General features: G+C 66.4%; 1 protein-coding gene across 18 annotated transcripts in view; it reads right to left on the reverse strand.

Moving 5' to 3' along the window:
• Positions 1–3,619: 3,619 nt before the first annotated feature.
• Positions 3,620–14,081, reverse strand: part of CAMK2B (calcium/calmodulin dependent protein kinase II beta) — a 72,030-nt gene continuing 61,568 nt past the window's right edge. For 2 of the 18 annotated variants that reach the window (XM_062179497.1, XM_062179492.1), the window contains 10 exons: positions 13,789–13,826; positions 13,628–13,699; positions 12,433–12,477; positions 11,238–11,286; positions 9,848–9,976; positions 8,874–9,002; positions 5,651–5,726; positions 5,480–5,574; positions 4,787–4,901; positions 3,620–4,690 (listed from right to left, as the gene is read on the reverse strand). In XM_062179497.1, the coding sequence (XP_062035481.1) occupies positions 4,534–4,690; positions 4,787–4,901; positions 5,480–5,574; positions 5,651–5,726; positions 8,874–9,002; positions 9,848–9,976; positions 11,238–11,286; positions 12,433–12,477; positions 13,628–13,699; positions 13,789–13,826 (905 nt within the window). In that variant the 3' untranslated portion in view covers positions 3,620–4,533. Of the gene's footprint in view, positions 4,691–4,786; positions 5,021–5,479; positions 5,575–5,650; positions 5,727–8,873; positions 9,003–9,847; positions 9,977–11,237; positions 11,287–12,432; positions 12,478–13,627; positions 13,700–13,788; positions 13,830–14,081 lie in introns of all 18 variants that reach the window. The other 16 variants (XM_062179498.1, XM_062179494.1, XM_062179506.1 and 13 more) reach the window with 13 other exon arrangements.

Below are 14,081 nucleotides of genomic sequence, written 5' to 3' on the forward strand. Positions count from 1 at the left end.
GTATGTCTGGATTTTATTTGTGCATTAACGATACTAACTCCAGGAAGCGGGTGGGGGGTGGGAGCATCCTGTGACAGGGCCGGTGGGCAGTCAGCACCCGGGGAAGCTGCTGCAGGAGCGGGGCGGCCCGGCGCTGTGCCTGGAGCCTGGCAGTGGGCCAGCACTCGGGCCCAAGGACACGGGGCGTCGCCTGCGCTGTTTACCTGCCTGTGCCAGGCCGCCCAGCTGAGCACTTGATGCAGATACGCTCTTGGGGGTGGGAGTCGTGTCCCAGCGTCCCGGCGCATGGGGCACGTTCCAGTAGGAGGCCCCGCCACAGGTGCATTCACTGGCCTGAGGCAGGCGCGCTGCCTTGGCTCGGAGTTTGACTTGAACATCCAGGTAGAAGCAGCAGGTGCTGCCGTCTCGGAGAGCAGGACTGTCTTGGCGACCGCCTGGGTGCCTGAGCACATGGATCCTTCCGTGGGCCCCAGCAGTTGGAGTGCTCCCATCACCCGCCTGTGATCAGGGCAGCTCTAAGAGTGGTAAGGCCAGGCTTGGTCCAAGCTGGTGCCTGCCCCCGAGGAGGCCACTGTGACCGTGGAAACCAGGTTCCCTCGTACCAGTGCCACATTCCAAGCCACCTCATCATGCCCCACTGTGCTCAGCCTGCACCCCTGGGGTTCAGTCCCCTCGTCGCTGGATAGTGTCATCTACGAGTTTTGAACCAGTGTGGTCACATCCTCCTGAGCCTACCACACTGCTCTGGCAGCTCCCACTGTCCCCATAGGAGGTCTTGGTGGCCCTGACTCCCTGATGTGGGGGTGAGAGTGCACGGGCCGGGGGTGGGGGCATTGTTCTTGTTCTGAGGGCTCCCTGGCTGTTCTACCTACAGCTGCCTTTTGTCTCCGGCCCCTGGGCTTGCCCAAGGGCTCCAGCCTACCTGCCATGGCCTGCCAGGTCACTTCCCACAGATGCAGAACCCCCAGCCAGGGCCCTCTGGGAGGTGCAGACCAGCCCACGCACTGGGGCCTCAGGTGGAGGGGGTAAACCCGGATCCTGCGGGAGGAGGAGTGCTGGGGCATCACCTCTTCACATCTGCAGAGGATGCTGGGAGATACGGGGTGGAGGTGTGAACTTGGAGGAAGAGGGAGACCTTTGTCCACAGCCCCTGGCCCAGCAGGGCAGCGGGGGCAGGTGGGTCTGACTCTGGCCCTGTCTTTGATGGGCACCCGCCCCATACTTCCCTGCTCGCTGCTGGATTCGGAAGTCAAATCATTGGTGAGAGTGTATTTTAATAACTGCTGCCTCACTCCTCTGTGTTCTGTTGGAGAAACTGCCGTCGGGATAAAATTGTCTTCTGAAATTCCAAGGTGGTTGTGTGCTTTGTCTGTCTCGGGGGAGCCGTTTTGCCTTGGCCCTAGTCGGAGTCGGCATCAGGCTCCTGCCATGGCTAGGCCTTTGCAACAGGAGCCACCCCTCTGCTGTTACCCAGGTCGGGGAGCCCTGTATCAGCAGCCCCGTCATCTTGAGCCCGGCCCTGGGAGAGCTGCCTCCTGGAGGCCATTCCCGATGGGTGAGAGACCACAGGCTCCCCACCACCCACCACAGGGGGAGGCTAACAGGGTGTGTGGGGACTCCTCCCCAAGGAGCAGAACTGGCCCTGCAGGCCAGGGCAGGTCAGACCCGAGTCTGGAGTATGGCCTTGAGTGTAGGGAGTGGCCCGGATGGCTGCTCACTGGAGGGTGGAGGCCTCTGCGGCCTCTTTGATGTGTCCCAGGCAGGAGGCTTGGACCTCGCTTTGAGCTTGTGCTTCTGACCCTTGTGTCCAGTGACCCTCCGCCTGGCCAGAGGTAGTCCCAGACTGTGCAGCACCAGCGTTTCCTGCTTAGGGGACCAGCCTGAGCTGCCTTGGGGTGACAGGTGGCCCAGGGAGCTTGACCCAAAGTAGGTGCCCCTCACGGTGTCCTTGGGTACAGCACCTGGCCCCACACGGGATGTACCGTACCCCGAAGCCATCCAGAGCTGTCTCAGGAATAATGCATGCTGGACCCTGGGGCCGCAGTGCACAGCCTTCCTGGGGAGGCCTGGCCTGGAAAGGCTCCGATTACAGCTGATAGGCAGCAGGCCCTAGATACAGTGCCTGGGGACAGGTGCCACCACGCTCCGCTCACGGGCACTGGCCTAGATTCTCTGCTCCAGTTTATGGGACCTGCACACCCCCCCCCCCCCACGCCTAAGGGCATCTGCCAGGTGCAGCTGCAGAGCCAGCAGCTGCTGTCAAGGCCTCTGCCAACACTCGAGAAGCTGGCTGGGGCTTTGGCGAGTTCTGGGGACTCCAGGTGCCCCCAGCTTGAGGGTGGAGACACCCGCCTGATCCGAAGTAGCTTGGACCCAAGGGGCGGGTGCCGAGGAGGCCCAGCGGCAGCCGAGGGGCCTGTTCTCCTGCAGAGCAGGCTGGGGGCAGCGGCATGACCTGGGAGCACCTGTCCCCTTGCACCAAGGCTGTCAGCTTGCTTGTGGCTCCTCATCTCCATGCTCCCTGCCCACCTCCGGCGGTGAGAGGTGGCTGCGTGCCATGTCCCATCTCAGCATAACCTGCGGGAGTGAGGCCCAGTGGCCGTGAGCACTGCGGTCAGCGTCCAGAGCAGCCCCTACGTGTCGGAAGGGGGAGAGCGGCGGAGGGAGAGGCTCTGCAGCATCGGGGGTCCTTCCCCCCAGGAGGCCACTGGGAATGGGCCTGGGTCTGTCCTAGGCCATGGTCCACAGGGTCCCCTACAAAGCACACAGCCCCCTGGAAGCAGCTTGTCCTGTTTTTCTTTTATTTGCAGTTTCCCGAGACAGAACAAAATAAGAATAATCTTTGTACACTTACAAGGCTCAGAAAGAAAAGACAATGAAACCCAGCAAAAAGAGAGGAGGGAGATGGCCAGCACTGCGGGCAGCGAGGCCTGAAGTGCTGGCGGGCGGCCGACGCCACCACACCGCGGACACCTCGCTAGCAGAGTGCGTGTGGCTTGCTCTTTAAGGGTCATGCAAAAGAATTATCCCCCAGAAAAAAATCTCCAAATTATCCCAGACAGGCAGCTCTGTGGAGAGACAGGTGGGTGGGAGAGGAGGGGAGGAGCCCCCAGGATGCCAGGGTGGCCAGCTGTGGGGCCACAGGCTGTCCGTGGCCAGGAAGCCACGGGAGTGAGCCTGGCAGATGTTACCCTGTGTCCATGGATGGGGGCGGCTGTTCGGGCACAGCGTGGACAGGAGATGCCGTCCACTGTGTCTGGGTGGACACTCCCCTTGGAATTGAGGATCCTGTGTCCCATTCCCCACTCTGCGGCCCTCCCTTGGCTTGACTTGTGGAAAAGATAAAGAAAATACTTGTTGAAAACCTAAGTTTCAGGTGGCCAGGCATTGGGACAGAGGCCACTGATCCTCCGCAGTCAGGTCTCCTGACCACCTGCGTCCCCTCGGGCCCTCTCTGTCCCCACTCCCTGGAGGGGCCGGGAGGTACAAGGATGGCCCCCTGAAGCAGCACTATGGGCCCCACAGACCCTCCCCTCCATCCGTAGATGTTCTGGGCTAGCACCCAGCGTCTCTGTCCCCACTCCGTGGCCTCATCCCAGCCCACCTGGAAGGGCCCTCACACATCACCTGCCAGTCCTCGCCCTTGCTGGCGCCCCCTGTGGACATCACTGTTCTCTGCCCCAACGCGAGGCTCCAGGGTAGCAGACAACTGCCCGGACCCTCGCCTGGCTCCGCCCGGGAGCCCACAGCCCTGCTCTGACCACTGCCTCTCGCTGCATCACCTAACCAAGGTGTGAGCCGTCCAGCCACCCTCTGCAGGGGACAGCCCAGATCTCCCAGCCTGCTCCCAGCATGTGTCGGGGACTTGAGACCCACAGTCCTTTGCAATCTGCTGACACTCGGAGGAGGGCTGCGGGGTGCTGCTGGGTGGCAGGAAAGGGACAGGCACCCCGTGGGAGAGAGGCCAGCTGCAGCCAGCGGGTCCTCGGTCGGCCTGCCGAGAGCGAGGCCTGGAGCCGAGGGAAGTCCTGCACCTCGCTCCCCGGGAGAGCCCGGGCTGGAGCCCAGGCCAGCGGCCTCTCTGATGGCCCTGGAGGCTGGTCCGGAAGCGAGGGCCGTCCACGGACAGGGGCTCCGGGCCCAGCAAGCCTTCACCCAGCCCTTCACGGGATGAGGGGAGCAGAGGGAAAGCAGACAGCGGCTTCAGGCACCACTAGCGGGAAGGCAGCAGCCCGCGGACACAGCCCTCCGGGGCCCGCCCACGCGGCCATGCTGGCCGGGAGCAGCGCGGGAGCGCACGCACAAGCTCACACCGTCCACGCGGAGGCCCGCGGGCCACATCCCGACGGCGGACCCCCAAGGCCAAGGGGGCGCCACAGACACTCATGGAGCTGGGCAGGCGCGGCCCGCAAACACCAGTGGTTTTTACAGCGTTTTCCTTTCTTGAGTTTTTGTTTCCATTTTTCATCCGATGTCGTTTTTTTTTTTTAATTTTTTTTTTTTTTTTTTTTTTTTTTGGGGTTGTCACGGTCGTCATCTCACTTTTGAGAACGAATCACATCTGGTCTTGTTTTTCTGCAGACACAGGCACCAGGGGAGGGGACGAGGCAGACACAAACATGCGACAGGCAGGCCGTGCCGAGGGCGGCCGGGCTCCCACACCAACTGTCCGGCGACACCAGGCGTGGCTCTGCAACAGGCCGGGGTGGCGCAGGGTCACGGGGCTCCGGCCGCACCCCCAGCGGCCGTCCGCGGCCGCCCCGCCCGCCCCGCGCCGCGCGCTCACCTCACTGCAGCGGGGCCACGGGCGCGCCCGAGCAGTGGAAGTGCACGTTCTGCCACTTGCCGTCGCGGCGGTGCCACACGCGCGTCTCCTCCGACTGGCTGGTGCGCGGCCGGCCCTGCCCGTCGATGTACTGCGTGAGGCGGATGTAGGCGATGCAGGCCGCGTCCTCGCCGATCACGTGCACGTGCGGGTTCAGGATGGTGGTGTGGATGGGCTTGCTGTTCTTGGCCAGCACTGCGGGCGCGCGGCGGGGGGTCGCAGGTGGGCCCCCGCGCACGTGCCCACGCCGCCCCGCCCGCAACGTGCGCCCTCCCCTCCACGCGTGGAGCTCTCCTGCGTGCCCCATCCCGCGCGCCCCCAACGTGCACCTACCCCCTCCACTTGCGCCTCCCCTTCCATGCGCGCCTCTCGTGCGTGCCCCGCCCTCAACGTGCAGCCCCGCCCTCCACACGCACCTCCCCTACGTACCCGCCCCCAACGTGCACACACACACACACACACACACCCCGTCCACGCGCACCTCCCCTGGGTACCCCACCCCCCAGGTGAAGGCAGCTCAGTTCCCAGGGCTGGGTGCGCAGGCCCTGGAGGGGGCGGGAGCCAGCAGGGCCTGGCCAACCCTGGGCCGGCCGGGAAACAGGTGCCGTGGGCGGCCACGGCGGGGTCCCTGGCCCGGGGGGACGCCTCACTCACGGTTCTCGAAGTAGAACCTGTGGAAGTCCATCCCTTCCACCAGGTTGCCCAGCGCCTCGGGCTCGAACGAGGTCAAGCCTGGGTCGCAGATCTTCCTGAGGGGCAAACTCCAGTGAGGGGGGGCTGTGCTCCTTCTGCGCCGGTCCAGCCCCCCGCCCCCCGGGGACTCACGCGTAGGCCTCGAAGTCCCCGTTGTTGACGGCTTCGATGAGCTGCTCTGTGGTCTTGATGATCTCCTGCTTCCGGGCTGCAGGGAGACGGCGCCGTCAGGCCTGGGCCCGGGCTGACCCCGCCCTGCACGGCCCCGGGGGCCCCTCCGCGTCCTGGCACCTGTCCAACCGCGGCCCACAGGCTCCCTGCACCTCACCAAGGGTCTCCTAACTTTTCTCAGGAGGGGCTACTCCATCTGTATCACAAAATGCAGGAAAAGGAGCCACCTTCCCGCCCCACAGGGGCTGTGTCCACCTAGGGTCGGCCTCCGGCCACCATGGGGGCTGCGTCCACCAGGCCTCATCCGGGGCTTCCTGGCAGCCCCCACCCTGCGACCTGCCCCTCCGGCTCCATGTTCCACTTGAGTGTTCACAGGGCTTCCTTCCTCCTATAGCTTTGGGAATGGACACTAAGGTCTGGTGCTAGGCTAGGAGACAGAGACCCCTGCCTCTGGAGGCCACGGGCAACCTGGGCAGGAAGGGGGAGGGGCTGGAGCGGTACAGCTGGGGGTGCTGGGGGGGTCCCAGGGGGACTGGAAGTGCAGAATCTGCCCCCCTGTCTGACTGGACGCTCCAGCTGCTGGCTCCACCTGCTCACAGCCCTGCACAGCCCCTCTTCGGTCCTGCTGTCCTAAAGCCCCACGTGTGTCCAGGGCACCGGCCAAGCTGTCCCCCGCCTCCAGGGCACTTGCTGGAAGCCCACTTTGCTGCTTTAACGCCAATTTCTGTCTGTTGTTAACACCTGGGCGAGGCAGCGAGCACAAAGTGTGCTGTGCGTGTGCGTGTGCGTGTAAGGGCATCAGCAGACGCACACATGTGCATGTGTGTGCTTGTGCACACCATCTGCGTGCTGTGCATGGACATGGGGGTGCAGGCACCTGTTCGTGTGTGCAGTGCGCCGGCACGTCCACACTCGCGCATGCGTGTGCTGTCGGGGCTGGCCCTGTCACCTGACCCGGCGGCATTTCCCCTACAGTCGCCTGACTGCTCTGGACCATGTCACGGTCTGGGCTCCGCGCACGCTCACTGTAGACGCCCAGTCCCTCCCACGGACGCGGTCTGCCCAGAAAGCCCACCTCTAGGAGGCTGAGCTGCAGGCTCCGGAGGCCCCTTCTCCACTCCCACATCTGCCTGCTCAGCTCTGGAGGGCCCCAAGGCTCTGTCCCAACCCATGCAATGGTCATTGCCCTCTGGGCCCCCGGGCCACATCAGACGCCAGGCCCCATCTCAGGCCTGCTCCCTTCCGCCGAGCATCCGTCTCTCCCCTGGCACCCCACCTTCCACTTGTCCCTGTCCTTTCTGGGTATGGCTGCAAGCTTCAGACCTGGGCCTCTGACCCTGGTAGCTGCCCAGCCCTGCCCTCCATGTCAAGGGGTGTCCGCAGGTCCCAGGCACCCCCCGACCCTCGCTCATCCTCCCCGTGGGAGGCCCTAGGCACGGGTGGCACACTCCGATCCTGCAGTCACCTTATACTTGTGGTAGGCGAAACCGATCCATCTTCCCCAGGAGGAAGTCATAGCACGTGTTTTTAAACAAGTTGTAATTAAAGTGGCAGGCAGCCATAAGAGGTGGGGACTGCACTGGAGTCGGGGAGACCGGGTTAGAGGGAGAGCAGAAGAGGAAGCTGCGGCTCCCGACCTGTGGACCGGCTACCCCTGGCCCCCAGAAGGGGAACCCCAGGGGCGAGGCTGAGGTGCTGGGTGCGGTCCGGCCCAGACGGTCTCCCATGCCCAGGTGAACCAGGCCTTGTGCTGCCCGTGGCTCTCTTGGGGGCGGCCGGCCGGCCAAGGGAGGCCCAGAGCACCCAGCTATGACCCCAGGTGGCCCCAGGTCCCGGTCCTGAGAGCCAGCAGCAGCTGCCTGGGGATCAGCCTGGATCAGCCTGGATTGGGTATAATCCCCGATTAGGGGGTGCAGCCTGGGGTGCTGGGTGCTGGGGGGGAGGGCCTGGGTCTGAGGTGGGCGGTGGGTCACTGGTACGTCCCTGTGCTATCCATACACTAAGACAGCTGGTCCACGACCCACCTGCAGGGGAGCCAGGAGCCAGCTGGCAGTGCCCTCTCCCCCCAAGGCTCCCTGGAGTCGCCCCTCTGCCCAGCTCTGGCCTGCCCCTCCCAGGGTGGCAAAGGAGCCCCTTACCCCAGTCCTGCTCACAGCCCCCTTTCTGTTACTCAGCCTCCCCTCGCCGAGCCCAGGACAGACCCTGGAGGTGACCTGTCCGCTCAGCACCCACCCTGCTGCCGCATGGCTTCACGGGGGAGGTCTCACTTGGGGCCAGCCTCCTCCACACGGGCAGCAAAGGCCCCTGGAGATGGGGTCGGGGGCTCCGACTACTCCCAGAGGCTCAGCTGTGCACCCACCCCACGCCTCCTATGTGGATTCTGCACTCCCATGCCCCAACACCACAAGAACCCATCTCTCACCTCACAGCTCCCCGCAGCCACCCTGGGGTCCCCTGCTTGACCACAGACGCTCGAGGGGTGCCCTCCAGGGGGGCCCCACCCCGGCCACCACTCCGCGCCTTCCCTCTCCCAACCCTCGGCCCGCCTGACACAGGGACTCACCCAGCCACTGGCCTGCCATGCCCAGCCCCTGGCCCAGCGGGCTCTTCTCTGAGAGCATCCCAGCACCGCCCCCAGCCGGAGTCTCTGGGCAGCAGGCGGGGGAGGCGCCGGCTGCAGCCCTGGGATGTCATCCATCCCTGTAAGCGATACTGGCAGCCGCACACACGCTGGGTACGGCGCAGCCTCGCCACCTCTCCACCCGCCTTTGCCCTCAGTCACCAGGGCCTTGCCCTACTGCCCCCAGCCTGCACCCCCGGAGTCCCCTGCCTGCTCCTTCCGGACTGCCCTCCTCTCCTACAGTTCGGCCCAGGCAGATCCCTCCCCACCCCCAAGCCGGGGGGCCTTGGGGCAAGCAGGCTGCCGCGAGGGGGGGCTCCTGCTTCTTGTGCCACAGCATGACCACCTGGGCCACCAGAAAGAGCCGAGGACCACAGGGAAGCCAGTGGCCAGGCCGGCCCCAACACGCTGTTCCAGATGCTGGCCCCCACGCAGGCATCCACACACCTCCGCTTGTGCGCCCGGTCACTTCCCCACGATGCCGCAGAGGGACCCCGGGCCCCACTCCGTGAGCTGGCCCTTTGCTGGACGAAGCTGGCCCCAGGCCTCTCAGGTGCTACTTACACGGGGCGGGCAGGGGGCCGGGGAGAGTCGGAGACGGGCAGGGCAAGGGCCCCACAGGCGGGGGGCCCTCAGCTTCGGGGGTCCCCGAGCCCCTCCTCACCGAGTTCAGGATGTCAGAGATCCTGGGGGCTGGGGTGGAACAGACAGATGTGAACACAGGGGGTGGGGACATGCGGGGGAGACGGACAGACAGACAGCCGAGCCAGACAGCGGGCGGGGACGACGCGGACAGGGTGACGGGGGGATGGGCGGGGGGCACACAGGGAGCAGGTTAGACAAGGGGTGTGGGACGGAAGGATGGGGTGTCAGGGGGCTGAGAGGAGAGTGAGGGGGCTGCAGGGACACGGGGAGAAGGTTCCAGACTGAGCAGCACATGTTCTGCGGCCCAGAGGCTGGGCTGGAAGCTCCCTGGACAGTGGGTCCCTCCCAGGAGAGGTAGCATGACCTCAAGGAGCCAGGGGACACGGAGGGCAGGTGAGTGGCCCTGGGGAGGGTTCCAGGAGGGCCAGGAGGAAGCAGGCCCGGTCACGCCTCACCTCCTTGTCCCTGAGCTCAGGGACCCTGGCCGGGGTTCCCCTTCCAGCTCCCTCCCCAGTCCCCCAAGTGAGGAAGGGCTCTGGGCTTGGGGTACGACAGGGACTGGAGACGGTCACTTCCGTGCAGTGACCAGGGCCAGGTGGGTCACTGGAAGTCACAGCAGAGACGGCCCGAGGGGGCCGGAGGGCTGCCTGGGTATGGGTCAGACCCCTCGGGAGCTGTCCCCAGCCGACAGGGAGGTGCACGGGCTGTGGGGCTGGGAGGTGAGCCAGGGAGGGCTGGGCCCTGCAGGGAGAAGCCGGGTGCTGTGCTGCCCAGTGAGTGCCCGTGCTTCAGAAGGCAGCTGGGCCCGGGGGCAGCTGGGCCGTGCAGGGCGGGCGCGAAGCTGTGGGCGCCGGCCATTCGCAGCGAGCAGCAGGCCTGCAGCCACTACTTACACGGGGCGGGCAGGGGGCCTAGGAGAACCGGAGACAGGCAGGGAGGGGGCCCCGCTGACAGGGGGCCCTCGGCTTCGGGGGTCCCCGAGCCCCTCCTCACCGAGTTCAGGATGTCAGAGATCCTGGGGGCTGGGGTGGAACAGACAGATGTGAACCGGGGCACAGACAAGGAGGTGGCAGAACCGAGAAGGGGGGGCCCCTGCCCGCTCCCTGACAGGCCTGGGGGGAGGCCCCCACCAGCAGCTAGAAGGCGCAGAGCAGGGGCCAGCCCTGGCGGCTGCAGAGCCCAGGCCGAGGCTCCTGGGCCTCCTGGCCTACACAGAGGTGGGCGGGGCGGCCTCCCCTCAGGCCACACACAGGCGGGGCTCACTCTCACCAGGAGCCACATGGGGGGAGCTTGGAGAGTCCAGGCTGCACCTGCTCTTGGCTCTCCTCACAGGGGGGTCGCCAGCTGCCGCTGCCCACCTCCCCAACAGCAGCAGCAGGGGCCTTGGAGGGACCTCCATGGGGCCAGCACAGAGCTTCAGGAACTAGCAACCGGCAGGGCAGGGCCCTCCGCCTGCTGGGCTCCTGAGCCCCTCCCCACAGAGCTCAGGACATCAGGGACACACACAGCAGCTGAAGTGGCTGGAGGACCACAGACCCCCCTCCCAGGCTCTGGGGGTGGAGGTGGTGACCCCACCCCCAGCGTGCCAGGGCCTAGGGCAGCCCCAGCAGGTACAGGAGGCCGAGCCGCTTCAAGGGGGCTGCATGTATTGCCCCGCCCCGGGGGTGGTGGGCTTGCCAGGAGAGAGGTGATGGCCGCCCCAGGGCACGACGGCCAAGTTCTGTGACCAGGATGGCCTGCTGGGGGCTTCTCTGCACTGGGTGGGTGGCAGCACTGAGGCAGGAGGGTTGGGGGGGGGGGCTGCCTCGACCTTTGAGGCCACAGAGCCATGTCTGCTGCCTCTCAGCCCTTCCTCTCCCTCTCCTGCAGCCCCGAAGCCCAGCCACTGCGGAACCGCGGACGTGGATGTCCGGGCGGCCTCCAGGCTGTGATGCAGGGAACGGCAGACTCACTCCGGAGCAGGGCTCTGTGCCCAGCCCCGTTGGAGCGGGGTGGGGGTTGCTCGGAGGCAGCAGCACACCTGGGGGGAGGCAGGCCCCCGGGGCTATCCTGAGGGCAGCACAGGGCCTGAGGCCTGAGCGGACCGCACCCAGGGCCAGTGCCCGTGCCCTGGGGTCATCCTGGGGTCACCCCTGAGCCCGCACTAGTTCTCTGAGCACAGTCTACAGGGGGACCAAGGTCTGCCCCCAAGTGGAGAACTGGCCCCACAGCACCGCCGGGACCTCCCCGCTGGGCGTGGCCTCTGCTACATCCTGGGACCTGGGAGCCCCGGGGGGCCGGTACCTTTGGCGTCTTCATCCTCTATGGTGGTGTTCGTGCTGTCGGAAGACTCCTGGGAAACAGGGGAGGCGGCAGTCGGGACACAGCCAGGCAGGACCAGGTGGCCAGGAGCTCGGGGCCACGCCCTCCCACCGCCACAGGGCCCCGCCACAGGAAACCCTCCAGGTGGCAACGAGAGGAGGATGTGGGGCCTGCCCAGCCACCTGGACGCTGTGGCCACTCCTCCTTCCCACCAGGGCTCAGCCAACCAGAGAGGTAAACGCAGTGGGCCCTGGCTGGCTCCTGATGAGTGGAAGGTGCCAGAAGCCACGCACTCAGCAGGTGGAGGTGCACCTGCCACCTCCATCCCCACCCCCAGGGAAGGCGAGACCCCTGGGGCCACCTGGCTGGCCCCGCCTCCTAGGTGTATCTCCACCCTGAAGGCCACCGAATAAGAACCCTCCCTCTGTGACCTGGTCCCCAGATGCCCGCCCTGGCCCTCAGGACAGACATCCTCCCGGGCACCCAGGGGACCGAGCCAGTCATTAGGCTGACGGACACTGCTGCCGGCCTGGATCTGTGGATGGAGCCTTGGATCGCCGCCACCCAGAAGCCTGCCAGGACCCTTGCAGGGGAGGCAGCCCTCCCAGACACAGGGCCAGAGAGAGACCACCCCCGAGGCAGCAGGACACCAAGCCCTCAGTGCACAGCCCCCAGCCCCTGCCCCAGGCAAGGGGACTTCTGAAGATGGCCAGGATGGGGGCACTGGCCAGATGAGATGGGGGTCTCCACAGAGGCACTTTGGGGGTCCGCTTGATGGGAATCTGACCCGGTTGCCCCGCCCCGGTCCCTCCCACCACCCCAGAGCCAGCCCCGGCCCCAGCCCTAGTGATGATGCCAATGTGATGGAGCCAATGGCACGGTGGAGAGCAGCAGGGGTGGCAGCAAGCGCTGGGGCCACCAGAGTTGGGGGGAAGGGCAGCTGGAGGGCACCCGGCCCGGCACTGGGGGCCCTGGCTCACCTGCGAGCCAGCCCCTCCCAGGGCAGCACCGGGCGGCAGAGGCCCCCAGGCAGGGGCACTGTGGATTCTGCCCTGCCTCAGCCAGGGGAGGGGATGGTCCACTGGCCACCTGCCCTCCGTTCTCTGACACCACCCCAGACCCTCCTCCTGGGCCCTGGCCTCCTGCCTGGGGAGAGGGTGACAAGCGGCCGAAGTACCTTAATCCCGTCCACTGGGTTATGGATAACGGTGGTTTGAGGCTCCTACAGAGGGAGGAGAGCAGAGAGGAAGGAGAGAGAGGGGCAGTGAGACAGAAGGAAGCAGGAAGAAGGGGAGCATGGGAGCCAGAGGAGTGGGCGTGGCCAGAGCCCGGGAGAGCAGGGAGCAGAGCCGAGGCAGGGCAGGCGGACAGCAGGTGGTCAGCGCGAGATGGCCCTGGGTGGACCAATGTGAATGAACCAACTGCCCATCAGAGGGTGCCGGGCACGTGGGCCCAGGGAAGCTCTGGAAGTGAGGGGCTCTGCCCCAGGGTCCCCCCCTGGCTGCCCAGCATGGGGGCCGGGGCTTGAGGATGTCATGGGGTGGCACATGGGATGGAGGGGTCCGAGGTGGGGCTGGCTGTGAGGCCGGCGCGTCCACTGGGAGGCGTGAGGCCTGGCTGCCCTGGTGGCTCCTGCTCACAGGACGGCCCCCTCCTGGGGACTCCGCACGAGCTCAGGGTGGCGGCTTGCCAGCCCAGCCTTCTCATGAACCCTAAGGTTCTCAGGACAGAGCAGCGCCCCAGAAGGAGGCCAGCGCCCCCGCTCCATCCCCAGGAACAGTCGCTGAGGGGCTGGTCTGGACAGGAGCCCCCTGAGCAAGGGGCCAGAGCTGGTCAGTGCCCTCGAGGTGGGCAGGCCCACTCAGCAGGCAGCCAGGGCCAGCAGTAGGGCAGAGCAGGCTCTGAAGAAACCCGGATGGACGGGCAAGGCCCTGGCTGCTACTGGACCCTTCCACATGGCCCCGTCTCCCCAGGGGACATAGGATGGGCCACACCAGGCTGCTGCCCCGAACAGTCCAGCCGGGCCCCCTCCAAGCTGGGCTTGTTAAGTGCAAAGAGGAGCCTGGGTAGGTGCCTGCAAGGTCCCTGGAGGGATGACGGGTACAGTCCCAGGCCCTCTGCGCGACAACCTCCTGAGGGCCTCTTGCTGCAGGCGCCCACGCGTGGCCCAGGGGGGAGGCCGGGTGCCTTCCCTGCACCCCAGTATCTCTGGGCCCCAGTGAGGGGCTCCCCAGACCGGCCCTGTACCAGTGTCCTCCCATCTGGAGGGTCACTCCCCCAACCGCAACCCCCACCCCAAGTGCAGTGTGGGACGGCGGGGGGGCAGCAGGTGTCAGAGACGGGAGGGGCAGGCGGGGCCCGGAGCTCAGTACCAGGGCGGCGGGAGGGAGTGTCCCTTTGGGGCTGGTGATGGCCGCGCTGTTTTTGGTGCTGTTCGTCTGGGGCTGTGGACAGAGGAAGAGCAGCTGTTAGGGAGAAGCCGCACGCACCCCTCCCGGGCCTGCGGGTGGGCGGGCGTGGGGGCGGCTCTCACCTTGACCCCATCTGCCTTCTTGTTGAGTAGACTCTTGGCTGCTGCATTGAAAGGGAGAGGAAGCGTGAGTGCTGCGCCTGAGGCCCCCTGCAGCCCCACCCTTCCCCAGGAGCCGGCCAGGCCTCGGGGAGGCGGGCTCCTGTGCGGGCGGGCCAGGCTGCCCTGGGACCCTCGCCATGTCCTCCGCGACCCTGGCCACCAGGGCCTCCTGGCCTGTGGCCCTCAGTGTCCAGGCCACACAGGGCCGCACACTGGCTCTTCCCCAAGGAAGGCTGGCCACTGACCCCTCTGAA

This window comes from Lepus europaeus, chromosome 20 (genome assembly GCF_033115175.1).
Source record: "Lepus europaeus isolate LE1 chromosome 20, mLepTim1.pri, whole genome shotgun sequence".
NCBI classification, from domain to species: Eukaryota; Metazoa; Chordata; class Mammalia; order Lagomorpha; family Leporidae; genus Lepus; species Lepus europaeus.